The sequence below is a fragment of the Phalaenopsis equestris genome, unplaced genomic scaffold, assembly GCF_001263595.1.
Source record: "Phalaenopsis equestris unplaced genomic scaffold, ASM126359v1 Scaffold000202, whole genome shotgun sequence".
Classification (NCBI taxonomy): Eukaryota; Viridiplantae; Streptophyta; class Magnoliopsida; order Asparagales; family Orchidaceae; genus Phalaenopsis; species Phalaenopsis equestris.
In genome coordinates, this window is record NW_018164644.1 from 1,633,224 (window position 1) to 1,647,335 (window position 14,112).

Here is a 14,112-nt window from a genome sequence, read left to right on the forward strand (position 1 = left end):
AAAAAACTCTCCATATATATATATATATATATATTTAATAGTCAACATGTGGTAGGTTGCCTTAGGCCTGCCCTCATATTATCAGAGGGTTGAAAATGTAGCCCGAAGATTGTATATTGCGGACCCTTTTTCTCTGTGAGGGCTTTCTTTCGTCGCCTGACTTGTATATGTTATCATAATCCTATCAACATGAGGATCATTTTTTTTAATATGGTCTCGTCTTTTTGGCTCCTGTATAGGTTATCAATAATATTTTAATTTGAGGATCCTTTTGCTTCTATATGAACTTTCTTTTGTTGTGCACTTATACAAATATTAATAGTAGTTACTAAGCTATCACACATAATGTGACATTTTTTTTGCTCATTTCATTTTTATTGTTGAATCTTTGAATACATATATCATGCATCTTTAAAATGCATTAACACGCAACTCTAATATTTGCATAAATCTGTGTAGCCTGCAAGTGCAAATCATCTTACTTTTAAATTGAATTAAATTAATAAAATGTTTGCAATATTAAATTATGCTTTTCATTATTTAGAAAATGAAGTGCAATCAATTAATCATAAATGATGGTACACGAACGTGCACTTACATTCTTAAGAAATTTTTATTTTATAGCTTGCTGACAAGTCAACCTAGAAATTTCCTACAAAGAACAAAAATAATTTTGTTTTCTGAATTAAAAATCAAATAATTTACCCAGTCAAATATAAGCTCTCTTGTATTGATTCTCGTAACCTTATTCTTTTGTAACAAATTTATGAATTACATGATACCAGAGTTAAACCAAATAATAATAGAAACACAAATCTTATTATTGAAAAAGCCAAATAGGCAGTTATAATCAAATACACACTGAAATGGGAAATACAACACAACTCAAACTCATACTAGGTTCGGTCCGTGGGTGGGGTCAGCTTGGTGGTCAATGAGTGGTGCTAGGCGGCTGGAGTGGGCTATGGGGTTGCTGGAAACGATGAAGGGGGGGAAATGCGATGGTAGCAAGGTGGAAGGCTTGGAATAGCAGCAATAGCAAAGCGAAGGGGGTTAGGACAGTGAGGGGCAGCAAAGAGGAAAGGTTGTGCGCTGCAAGACAGCAAGAGGAGTGTTGTTTTGTGCGGGGGTAATGTGGAGGAAGGTGGTTTAGGGGTGGCAGCGAAGAAAAAGGTGGCTTAAGGGTGGCAGTAAGGGGAAGGGGGAAGTGGAGTTTCTAGGAAGGTGGCTCAAGTTGGAAGGGAGAAGTGCGGAGGATGGGAAAGTTGAGGATAAATACCACTTCGGGAGCGAGATACAATCAGAGCATTACTCGACCTTTGGAGGAGAATCTCCACTTCGGAACAGGATAAAGTCAGAGCTTCGCTTCCCCTTGGAGACAACCTTAGACAGGAGAACAAAGTGTGTCGACGATTGTCTTCATAGAAACACACTAAAAAACTAATCTTACAACATAAAATAACATATAAATTTCAATAGATAACTAAGGAGTGGCCCACCCTTGGGAGGCAATTCCCAACACTAGGAGGGCCGCTCGACCGTCCCTTTCCTCACCTAAACCGGTTCATGGTCGCCGCAAGGTCTCGCCCCTGGTTTCGACATCCTTATTGACATGGGGGCTAGGGGTTAAACCGGTTCAATCCGGTTCAACAAGGGGTAGGGGTTGATCCAACTCGTCTTCTCTCTCTTTTGATTGGGCGGGAATTATTCTCCCATTCCTGTTTTCTTTTCCCGCCTATCGCACTTTTATTTATATGTTGTTTGTAGTGTTAGGGTTCAGTTTTTGGTTGTTTCTTTTTTCAAATTTTTGTATGGACAGCCACCAGTGTCCCCTGTTTTCCCCTTTGAGGGCTATATCTGTCGGATTGGTCGGTGCTCCGGATGCATCCCTCTCCCAAGGTGGTGATTCTCTTCCCCAACTTCTCCCCTACATGGCCATTTGTCCCAGCCACCTCTATGCAATCTTTTCTTGCTACTCCTCTCCCTACAACCCATATCTAGCTGCTTCCATCCTCCAGCACCACATCTTGTCGTTGTCTTCCCCATCCTGCTCGTCCTTGTTATTGCCACAGTTCCCCGAGCCTGCCTGCTTACTAGTTGTACTGCAATTACATCTTCCCTTATCTGCTGCTGCTGTAGTTTTCGTACTGCAAGCCATATTCCTTATGTGTTGCTGTTGTTGCTAGGTGTTGTCCACCCGTACCCTAGACCTTTATTGCTGTTGGGTGTTGTCCAGCTCCTCTTCCTGTCACCGCATTTGCTTTCAGGCAACCTGTCTGCCCAGCCTTCCCCTATCCACCAGCTTAATCCCCCTGACAAATCCCCATGTTGCTGTCCTTCCATCATACAATCCCTCCAAATTCTTTGCTTCCCCTCAAGCCGCAACACCACCTCGCCAACCTACGCCCTAGTCTTGTGTGTGTTGTTGTTTTTCCTATTTTCAGGACTCCTTGTTTGTAACCCTATTAAATTTCATAAATAATATTTATATTTTTATTGTGGTTTTGGTTAACTAAGGTATCACCTATGATGTCGTGTTCCACATACTCGCGAGAGAAGCTCCATGCCGGAGTTGAGGGAGCTTCAACTTTATTCGTTGAAGCTTATGAATGTACGTTGATGGTGACAATGTTGTTGTAACCTTCGGGGGTTGAAGGATCTTTGACTATGACCCTAGAAGCCCCTAGAACTCACTGTCGATTGCACTGTCCCCCAAAACACCCGAGTTATCCCCCCTTGTGAGCAGCCCATCATATCGATCCAACCAAATGAGTGCACCGCTGAACTGAGCTGGGACTTTGCGCCAAGTTGCAGAGTCTTCCGAAGGTAGCCTCAGGTAGGTTCATCCTCATGTTATGTGAAAAAACTGCACTCCCTCTAACGGTGGCAGCCATGACGGTAAGGTATCGATCATGTGTCCTAAAATGCTCTTTTGTAGTGACTGCCCCATGTCTGGAATCGACGTTTTTTTTTTCGTTATCCTTTATAATCACAATTTGATCTTGTTGGCGTTCCTTCGTGAGCGAGAGCACCTGTAACCTCGAACTTTGCTTAAGGTAAGAGAATGACGTGCTTTCCATCCTTGGTGAATGAGTATGTGTTTCTATATCCGTTTTGCTGAGTCTTACAGTCAAACTGTCATGGTCTTCTCAACAAGATGTGGAAGGCATCCACGAGCACCATGTCACACCACACCTAATCCTGCAGTTGGTTCCCAAGTGAAAATTCATGATGCACCTCTTGTCAATGCTGACTTTGTTCTTTTTCTTCAATCATGTCAGGTATGGTTGGGAATGCATCTTAGTCGTGAGGCTCAATTTATCCAACATCAGTGTAGACGTCACATTGTTATTCTTACTTCAATCGATGATGAGTCTGCATATTTTTTCATTCACAGTGCGATGGGTGTAGAATATGTTGTGGGGAAGCCAGTGCTGCTCCTTTGTAACCTCAATCTAAAGAACTTTTATAGCCACAAATATCTCGCCCTCATCTGGTGGAAACTGGTACTCCCTATCATGTTCTTTAGTTGCCTCTTCTTCGCTCACTTTCTCCACTGCACCCTGCTCGGTGAATGACACAACTCGGCTCATTGGACAATTGGAAGCAATGTGTCCAAATCATGACATCTTAAGCATTTTCTAACCAGGAATGTATTGAGGGTGTTGCTCTTCTCATATTTCTTCTCACTTTGGGCAACTCTATCATTCTCTTGACCGATCTTCTCCACTCTCGTAGGTGTGCTCCTACGGGTATCTTCAGTTGTGGGTGGCTGTCTGAGTGCATGTTTTGCTTCTGTTGTCTCTCCAATTTTAGTGCTAAGGCATGAACCTCACTTAAAGGCTAGTAAGATTGTAGTTGAACCACACTGTCGCTGGCAGGCTTCAGGCCTCCCAATTATCTAGCTATCATGTGCTTCTCTGGCTCCGTCAGATAACATTTCAGCTTATGTTGAATTAACTCCGCTATGTACTCCTCCATGGATAGTTATCTCTGCTTCAGGTGGTGGGCCTCAAGAAAAGCTTCCGGTAGTAGTGTTGGGGTAGGTAATATCACTGCAGCTTCCTCTTCATCTTCTTTTAGGAATTAATCTTGCTCCATCTTTCTTTATTTCTCCCACTCTCTAGATTCTCTCACTACAATGAGGCGTTAGCTTGGTAGCAGCATGTTTCACTTTCCAGTCATCTGACACCTCATTGTATTAACCGCTTTATGGTTTGCAACCATTCTATGAAATCATCCGGATTCATCCTCCACACTTTATGTCCACTTTTACTCTGGAGTCTTTGTATCCTCCAATAGACACTTCATCTTTGTATCCTCCAACAGACACATCTTCTCTCGGCTTCGTCTGATAGTGTATCCCAAACCATCGTGGCTTGTCTTGCTCTCCACTGGAATCATCCCTACGGAAGGGATTCCGGTGTTCCTCTCTCTCTTTGTCGGATTTCGCTATGACGCTTGATAGTGACCTCTCCTTGTATTATTTCCTCAATATCAGTGAGTCATTGTAGCACTCGACCGAGTTCTCGTTGCATCTCTTCCATGGTAAACTTTTGATTAGGGCCCAACAATTGCCTCTTCAGTGGCTTGATTATTTTTTAGGTTTGAAGGGGTGAAAGGTGTGTAGGGTGATGTAGGGCGGGAAAGAAAATTTTTGGTTGGTCGGCTTGGAAAAATCAGTACGGGGAGGGGTGTCGGGTGGAGATAGGATTGGTTTTTGTTTGATGCTGGAAACCCTAGGTTAAGAGTAGGGTTATGCTAGCTCTACTACTAAATAATATCAGAGTTAACCCAAATAATAATATGAGCACAAATATTATTACTGAAAAAATCAAATAGGTGGTCACAACCAAACACACACTGAAATAAGAAATACAACTACACGACACAATCTCCCACTAAGGTTTGATCTGTGGGTGGTGGGGGTCAAAGGCGATCGGGGAGTGGTAGTAGGTGGCTGGAATGGGTTGTGGGGTTGATGGAAACGACAATGGAGGGGCTGGAATTGCGGTGGCTACAAGGTGGAGGGCCTGGAACAACAGCGGTGGCAAAGCGGAGGCTGGGACAACAAGGCCAATGAAGAGGAAGGGTGTAGACTACAGGACAACAAGAGGAGCGCTCTCTTGGGCGGGGGCAACGAGGAAGAAGGTGTTTAAGGGTGCTAGCAACGAGGGGAAGGGGGATGTGGGGTTTTCGGGAAGGAAGCAACATATCAAAAGGGAGGAGTGTGGAGGATGAGATGGTCAAGGATAAATACCACCTCATAAGTGAGTTTTAACCGGAGCACCAGTCGACCCCAGAAGGAGAATCACCATCTTAGAACGAGATATAATCGGATCATCACTCACTCTTGGATACAGATCTAAACGGAAAAATAGGGGATGCCGACAGTTATCTTCATAGAAACGCGCTAAAAAACTCACCCTAGAACATAAAAACAACACCTAAAAACTAATAGGTAACTAAGAAGTAGCCCACTTCTAGGCAGCAATGCCGGACCCTAGGAGGGCCAGTTGATCGTCCCTCTCCCCTGCTGACCCGGTCCCTGGTTGTTTGTTGCAAGGCCTTGCACCTGGTCCAAGCAGCCCTATGTTGTCGCGTCTCGCATACTCGCGGGAGACGCTCCGCATCACTCCAATTTTCCCAACTTACATATTTTTCTAAATTACTACTTAATCATAAACTCAAAATTAGAAAATGCACTTTTACCTCAAAATTTCTCATGTAAACACCGTAGCTTACTACTTCAATTTGAAGTTAATTTTATGAATGAATTCACAAAATATTAGATTTTCTATTAAGCTTCATGCCTTCCCCTCATTTCTTCACCTTCATTAATTCCCTTCTTCTCCTCATGGCATTAGTTCTCCGGTTCTCGATTTTGATTAGTCTGTAGGTTACAGGATGGGGAATGTGGGGAAGATGGAAAGGAAAATAATGCTTAAGCTTTATATACATATCAGTTATCATCTATTTATTCTAGATCAAGTCAAAACTATCTCAGTTGTCCACTGCTTCATTAGCTGTTGTATGCATATATTAGTGAAATTGCACTTAAAGCTACAGTGCAATGTTTTCTAAACAGTCAATTTATTCCTTAAAAAGTATATAAACTTTAAGTTTATTAATCAATTAGTAATTTAATTTAAATACGCTGATATAGTTATATATATATGTATATATATATATATATATATATATATCAAATTGATTAGAATTTCATATAATTTTCTTTATCCTTTTTGTGGAGACTAAAAATAGGGTTATCATCCAAAATTTTGAATATTACATTACGTTTAAAGTAATGTGACATTAATAGAATAAAAGATTTTATTTAATATTGGAGATTAACATCTGTAGCCCTTTTGAATTGGCGAGTATCCAACAATTATGCATTTGATGTTTTGGATCAAATAGTACTAGATATGGTTGGAGTTTGTGCACAAAATTAATATGCTTGCAACTCTTGGAGTTAAGAAATTCAGAATCCTCAAATGATGATACTGATCAAGAGGGTCACTTTGGAGTTCCAAAATTAGGTGTCTTGAAGGAATATGGTTGATAAAATAGGTAAATATGAGGATGTTTCTCTTCAGTAAGAGTTTTGGACAAAATTTATGAACATGTTGATCGTGCCATCTTGAATAAATGGTAGTTTTTTCTCTCAGGCATCCCATTTTGTCAAGGGCTATAAACACGTAAGCTTTGATGGTGAATCCCGTTTTCATTCAAATATTGAGTAAACTCATGCTAGAAATAAATAATATATCTTTTGTGTCTTCGCCTGACTCATTGGTTGCGGTCTTTGGTGTAAGTCCCCCGGGGTTCTATCAATGCGTAGGATTGAACCAATGAGTCAGGCGAAGGCATACGACTCATTAGTTGCGGTCTTTGGTGTAAGTCCTTCGGGTCGGGGGTTCTATCCCTGCGTAGGATCGAATTGCACACCCACCTGGAAGGGGGGTTCGCCCCTCAGTTAAACTTTGGGGTTGATTGGCGATCAACCTTTTTTAAAATTAATATATATATGTTGCCAATGCATATGATTTTGATGGAGATTTTAAACACATTTTTTTTATAATTTTATGAATTGTGGGAACAAGGCATAGGCATCAACATATTCTTTTATATTCATCAATAAAACATATAAGTCAACAGACGTTTGTTAGAGTAGTCATTCTAGTATGCCGGTGGATGTCATTATAAATAAGATGGAAAACTTTGGATGGTTTGCATGGCCTTGTGGAAAATTTTTTTTGTGTTTGTTTAGTAAGGGCGCACCTTTCACACTCGCGATAAATGTTATATTTGTTGATATCTATCATAATTCTTTGACTTAGGGACTGATATTATTTGTCCAAGTTTATATCAAACGTATGATTGATTATTAGCCGAAATCTTTTTTGATGCAAATTTTTGGATTTTTTTTCAATATTCCAGTGTACTGCAAGCAATGAAACTTTAAAGGACAGCTATTTATTCAATAACATAGGTTTTAGCTGTGCTTCTCATAGCAAACATTGCCTCTTAAAAATGTTTCCAAACTGGAAGTAGTGCGCCTGTGTGTTCTGCTATCCAGTTCCAACATCCACTCCTGCTATGTGGCTATTTAAAGTTTATTAATAGGTCATGTATGCTGCGTGAAACATTATGGCTAACAATCCAGTTTCCAGTTTCTCTTGAATCCATAATTGAAGCAACTTTTTGGACTAATTTATACTGGCTTTTTAATGCTTGAAAATGATTCATTAATTTTTTTTTTATGATAAACATCATATATATTTTTAATGATATGCTTAGTTTCTTATGCTTAATTAGATTGAAAATGTTGCATTCTTTATGAAAAAATTGTTAGGACTTTCAAGTTTCATTAATTGTCACTGCCCAAAACACGTAATTGTAAACTATGCAGTTGGTTCACACTATATTACTCTTTTTTTTTTTCATTCTAATGCTTGAATCTTCTCTATGAACTTGTAGGCATTCTCATTGTTCCTGTTATCATTGTATTACACAATATTGAAGGATTTACCTGCAGTAGCTGTAGTTGCCTTACTATTGTACGTGGGAAGCTATCAGGTATTTTTTCTATTCTCTACCAGTTTATGGTTTAATTAATTTTACCTACCTTTCCGTTTCCCAATTGAAATTTCTGAAGATTTTGATTCTGCGAGTGACAATGAATTCTGGAACTGGTTCCAGTCCTTTTTCGTATATCAAACTTTTCCATCCCATGTAGTCAGTTTATTTTCTTTAAAATGCTCTTACACATTCATCCCTCCCCTTCAATAATGTAATGACATGCAATTTATGTAACGCATGGTTAAACGTATAATGTATATTTTATTAGGAGGTGAAAATTTTATAGTTTTTCTATGATAAATAGAAAGAAATATGATACCGGAGATAACCCAATCCACAATAAGAAAACAAATATTATTACCGAAAAAGTAAATAGGTGGTTACAATCAATACATTGAAAGGGAAAATAACAATAGAGACGACACATAAACACACTAGGGTTTGATGTAAGGGTGATGGTGGTCGGCATTTGGGTTTGAAGGGGTGGAAAGTGGTGGGAAGGATGGTATGGGCGCTGGGATGAAGTATAACAGCTGTTGGAGCAGTTTTTTGGGAGTGGCAGCTATTAGGGGGGTGGCTGGACAGCAAGAAAACAACAGGTTTGCTGTTTCCCGGATGGCGACAGCGAGGAACAGTGATTGGGAGCGATGCGGGAATGTTGGGGAAGGGTGGAGGCACAAGAGGTGGTTGCTGGCTGGTTCTTCGGGAGGACAGCAAAGGAACGGCAATGGGACGCTGTTCTATGCAGCTGTGTCAAGGAGGGAAGAGGGGGGAAGGTGGTTGGAGAGCAAGAACTGCAGAAAACAGCAAAAGAGGCTGTTCCGGGCTGCTGCGGCAAGGAAGGGGCGGCCAAGGGTGATGGGCTGGGTGTGGGGCAAGGAAAGTCGGAGATAAATACCAAATCGGGAGCGAGATACAGCCTGATTGCCACTCAACTTTTTAGGAGAGTCACAACCTCATAATAAGATACAGCCGGAGCATCACTCGTTCTTGGATACAACCTTAGAAGGAAGAACAGGAGACGCCGACTGCTGTCCTTATAGAAATACAATGAAAAACTAAGCCTAGACTCCCACAAAAGTGAATTTATAATAATAGGATAACAAGGAGTGAGCCAAGGAGCCGGTCGGCACTCCCAAAATAGAGAAAGGCCTGGGCGAGCAGACGGGAGTTTGCGGGTCGCTGGAAATCTTGCATTCGGGATATGTCTGCATCAAAATATGCGTGGAAATTGAATTTATATGTGTCTTTTGATATCAATGCAATTTGTTTGAGTTAATTCCTAGATGTTTGTCTACAACTTGAAGCCCTCCTCCTCACTAAAAAGGCTAAAAAGAAGAAACCCTAGAAGCAGTGGCACCTCAAATAGAAAAGTTTTAGTTTGAAACACAGACACTAAATTTCTGGGACAAACTATAACAGCTGTTGGAGCAGGGAGTGGCAGCTATTAGGGGGGCAGCTGGACAGCAAGAAAACAATAGGTTTTCTGTTTCCCGGATGGCGACAGCGAGGAGCAGTGATTGGGAGCGATGCGGGAATGTTGGGGAAGGATGGAGGCTGCAGGAAACAGCACAAGAGGTGCCTGTTGGCTGCTTTTTTTGGAGGACAGCAAAGGGACGGCAATGGAATGCTGTTCTATGCAGCCGTATCAAGGAGGGAAGAAGGGGGCAGGTGGTTGGAGAGCAAGAACTGCAGAAAAGAGGGAAGAAAAGAGCAAAAAGAGGCTGTTCCGGGCTGCTGTGACAAGGAAGGGGCGGCCAAGGGTGATGGGGTGGGTGTGGGGCAAGGAAAGTCGGAGATAAATATCAAATTGGGAGCGAGATACAACCTGACCACCACTCAACTTTTGGAGAGTCACCACCTTGGAATGAGATACGGCCGAAGCACCTCTCATTTTTGGATACAACTCTGGAAGGAAAAATAAGGGACGCTGACTGCTGTCCTGACAAAAATACAATGAAAAACTAACCCTAGACTCCCACGAAAGTGAATTTATAATAATAAGATAACAATGAGTGGGCCAAGGAACCGGTCGGCACTCCCAAAATAGAGAAAGGCCTGGGCGAGCAGATGGGAATCTGTGCGTCTTGGGAAATCTCGCATTCGGGAGATGCCTGCATCAGAATATGCGTGGACATTGAATTTATATGTGTCTTTTGATATCAATGCAATTTGCTTGTGCTAATTGCTAGATGTTTGTCGACAACATGAAGCCCTCCTCACTAAAAAGGCTAAAAAGAAGAGACCCTAGAAGCAGTGGCACCTCAAATAGAAAAGTTTTAGTTTGAAACATAGACACTTGAATTTCTGGAAAATTGATTTCGTTTAATTCCTGTATTTATGCTGCAAAAAACACAAGCTCTCTTTTAGAAGGGAAGTGAGCCACAATTTTTATTTCGAATGAAAACTTCAGCAATGTACTGTATGCTTTATTCCCTTGCAACCCTTACCGTGTTAGAAAGAAAAGGAACCAAACTTTTTAGAAAGAAGAAAATTAAAACATATCCGATCCTTACTGAAGAAAGGGTCGAGGATACACTTGATTTAGGAAGTTTCTGGAAGAAATCAAAGAGCCAAATTTTAAGGCTTACATTATGCTGCTACCATTTTTGTATCGAAAACTGGGGGAAAAAAAAAAATATAAGTGGTAAGTTTTTTCTTTCTCCACTAGGTTATATGAGTTTAGTCTTTCACCAAATTCTTGGAAATTCATTCCCCCGTGATTATGACTTTGTAATCAAGCTCTTTCCTATTATTGTACCCATACATTTTTTAGATTTTGCATAAAATTTTCCACAGAAGGTAGGTTTTCTAGTAGCATCCTCTGTTACGTTTATGCAGCGAGGCAGTGAATGCTTTTTTTTTCATGGCAGCAGAGCTCACATTAACATTATAATAAAGTCTTTTTTGCCATGCTGTTTGGTTTGGCTGGTGCAACTCTATTTGAGAATTTACTCATTTCAAATTGATGATTTTTTTTTGTTTTTATTTGAGATTTCTTCTATTAGATCATTCATGCAGTTTTGATATTTCTTTGTAATGTGATGTTTTCATATGTACATTTTTCCTGCTTAATTTTTGTGTATTAATTTTTCATGTACCCTTTATGTTCATAATCCAGCATTCTGTCATATAGAGAGCATGGTTTTATGGTTCTTGTATTGCAAACTTCTGATCATTATTGCTTTGTAAAACGCCCTTTCCTTGCCTCCAATATGCCACCATGTCATCCTCTAAGTAATGTTAGGCATTTATCAGCTTTAAGTGCACAAAATCATCAGCTATTTCCCTAGATTCATTCTTGAGAGCTCAATAGTTGCAAAAACTTTTTTAGCAGCACCTTATTTAGTTTCGTTTTTATTAGTCTATGAACAATGAAACTGGCAGTTTAAACGAGTATCCAAAATAAATTTGACATTTAAAGCATATTGACACTCTTTCTTTCTGTGAAGGAAGTTCATCTCATGTTGACAGAATCAATTATTAACATTAAACCTTGATGGAGAAAACAGTTCTACTTTTAATTCTCCTACAAAATTTCTGTTCTTCCTTTTATTGCAATTTTACGCACTCATGAGCAGCGGACATGGGGTTGAGAAATTCCTCGTTACTATCATAAAAAACAGCAAACAATTTACTATTCTTACAAGAGCTTCTGTTGCAGTTGTCATTTGGTCCCATTGGTTGGCTGATGATCTCAGAGATTTTTCCGTTAAGAATAAGAGGGCGTGGGTTGAGCATTGCGGTCCTTGTAAACTTTGCCACAAATGCTTTGGTGACATTTGCTTTCTCACCTTTACAGGTATGCCTCATCATTAACTTGTTTTCATAACATTTCCAATGCGCATTTTATGCAATCAGGATCAACTATAAGGAAGGATAGCTTTCCTTCGCTTTCACATTTTTTCTTTCCAGCATTATTTATCTTGCACAATTTAGCACTGCCTTTTGGATGCAATTGACTTAGTTGTAAAAATATGTGTTATGGTAGTGATAAGAAGTATTTGGAATCATAGTTTTATTAAGGGATAATTACATACAAACCGCCTGAAACATTTGTATTTACAAATTAAACACCAAGATATTTTTTTGAACTATTGAACCGATGTATTTATGCATGCCGCAATCAAAATATTGAGAATTTGATAAAAATGAAGAATACGGGTTGGGATTTTACTATGAATTTTGATATTTGAGTGAGAATTTGAAAATTGGATGAAAGAAGGTGGTTGATTTGTAAATAAAAATTTTTGGGTGGTCTGTATGTAATTGCCCCTTTTATTTAATTTTTTAATTGGAATTTCATTATGTATGCCCCTGTTCTTGAGTTGGCACAATCCTATGTAACACCAGTTTTCAAAATATAAGATACCAAGAGGGTCCATTTATATATTAAGAGGCAATCAAAATAAGGAAGATCTACATGCATAGCACTCAATTATTATGTATTTACATATCTAACACCGATGCTTCAATTTTTACGTAAATGTCATCTTATCTATGCATGGAAATGTTATTTCACCTTTTAAAAGTTTAAATAGTGATATTTTTATGTGATATGAAAGATTTTGGGTGGTATAAATGTAAAAAAACAAAGTTTAGGTGCTAGATATGTAAATACATAAGAATTTGCTGGTATGTATGTGACATGGAGCATCCAGATTGTGAAAACTGAGATCTCAATTGCGGGAAATCTACGATATCATGGAATGTGAGAAAATCTCGCCACCTGTGTGGGTGCTAAACCAAAGTGCCACCTGATTTTCGATCCAGCTTGTTTTTTTCCCTATTTCATTATCTCTAATTAGGGCATTTTTAGTCTTTTTTGAGGACAATAGCCTTGTTTTGCGTATTTTGGAGATTGCACTATATGTTTTTTATCCTAAGGAGTATTGTATTCTCATCCTTTTTTAAGTGGTGTAATTGTAGCTTGTGCAAGAATTTGTGGTGAATCTCCTTGCCATCCATACATCATTGTTTTACTCTTCTCTTTATTTGTTTTTGCCCAGACAACCACCAAAGGAACAATCGTCAAACGATGTTTATCAAATGTCTTCAAACTCACCTATTATTATTCCCTTATTATTCCACAACCCCGCCCCATTAGATTTGCTTCTTGAACATCTTCTTGGAGTCATAAAATGGTATCTAGTATCGGAGCACCACAAACCTTAAAATCTTAAGAAATTTTCTTTCCGCTTCATACATATATATATATATATCTAACCATTTTTATCGCAATTCCTAGCTGTAACTTTATTTTTTTAAAAATTAATCTTTCTACCTCCACCAAAAATCTAAACCCCTGACCGCCTTTTGATTTGTAATCATACACCTGTTAAAACCTTGATGGAGAAAAAAAAAAGGATACCATGTCGCTAAGGAGAAATTCTTAGCGAGGTGCCCAAGAACTTATTGTGAAGGATATGCTACGAGAAATTCTCTAACTGTAACAGAGGCTTACTGCCTTTGATAGAAGACAACCAGATGAGATCACCCATATTTTTAACGGTGATTTGCCAGATCAAAATGAGGAAGTGAGTCTTTTCCATCCGAAAGTGTCTGGTGATGAAGAATCTATACCTTGACGATTTTATGTGGAATGTCAAAGGAGAACTCTCGGATGATAGAGTGAATGCCAGATTTTTATGATCACATAGATGCTAATAAGTTCATTGAGTGACTCTAGATAGTTGAACGATTCTTTGAATACAATGATGTTCTACCTGGCAGAAGGGTAAAACTAGCAGTGATCAAGTTAAATAAAAGTGCATCTCTGTTGTGGAAAAAATTCAAGTGTCTATGTCGATGTATGGGAAAGGTAAAATCACTATCTTGCCTAAGATGGAAAAGGAAATGCAACGAAGTATCTTCCAACACATTACATATAGGATTTGTTTTTGAGATTTCAACACATACAAGAGCAAGATCTCTCAATAGAGGAGTGCAACACCAAGTTGTAGTAGCTTATTTTGAAGTGTGAGTTGGTAGAGCCCAAGGAGAGCACCATAACCTAATATGGGGGGG

At 39.4% G+C, this 14,112-nt stretch overlaps 1 protein-coding gene across 1 annotated transcript in view; it reads left to right on the forward strand.

Moving 5' to 3' along the window:
• The window catches only part of LOC110022813 (D-xylose-proton symporter-like 2), a 78,699-nt gene that overhangs the window by 53,472 nt on the left and 11,115 nt on the right, over positions 1-14,112 (forward strand). Inside the window, exons 12-13 of the mRNA XM_020721927.1 lie at positions 7,984-8,082; positions 11,750-11,887. Coding sequence (XP_020577586.1) covers positions 7,984-8,082; positions 11,750-11,887 — 237 coding nt within the window. The remainder of the gene's footprint in view (positions 1-7,983; positions 8,083-11,749; positions 11,888-14,112) is intronic.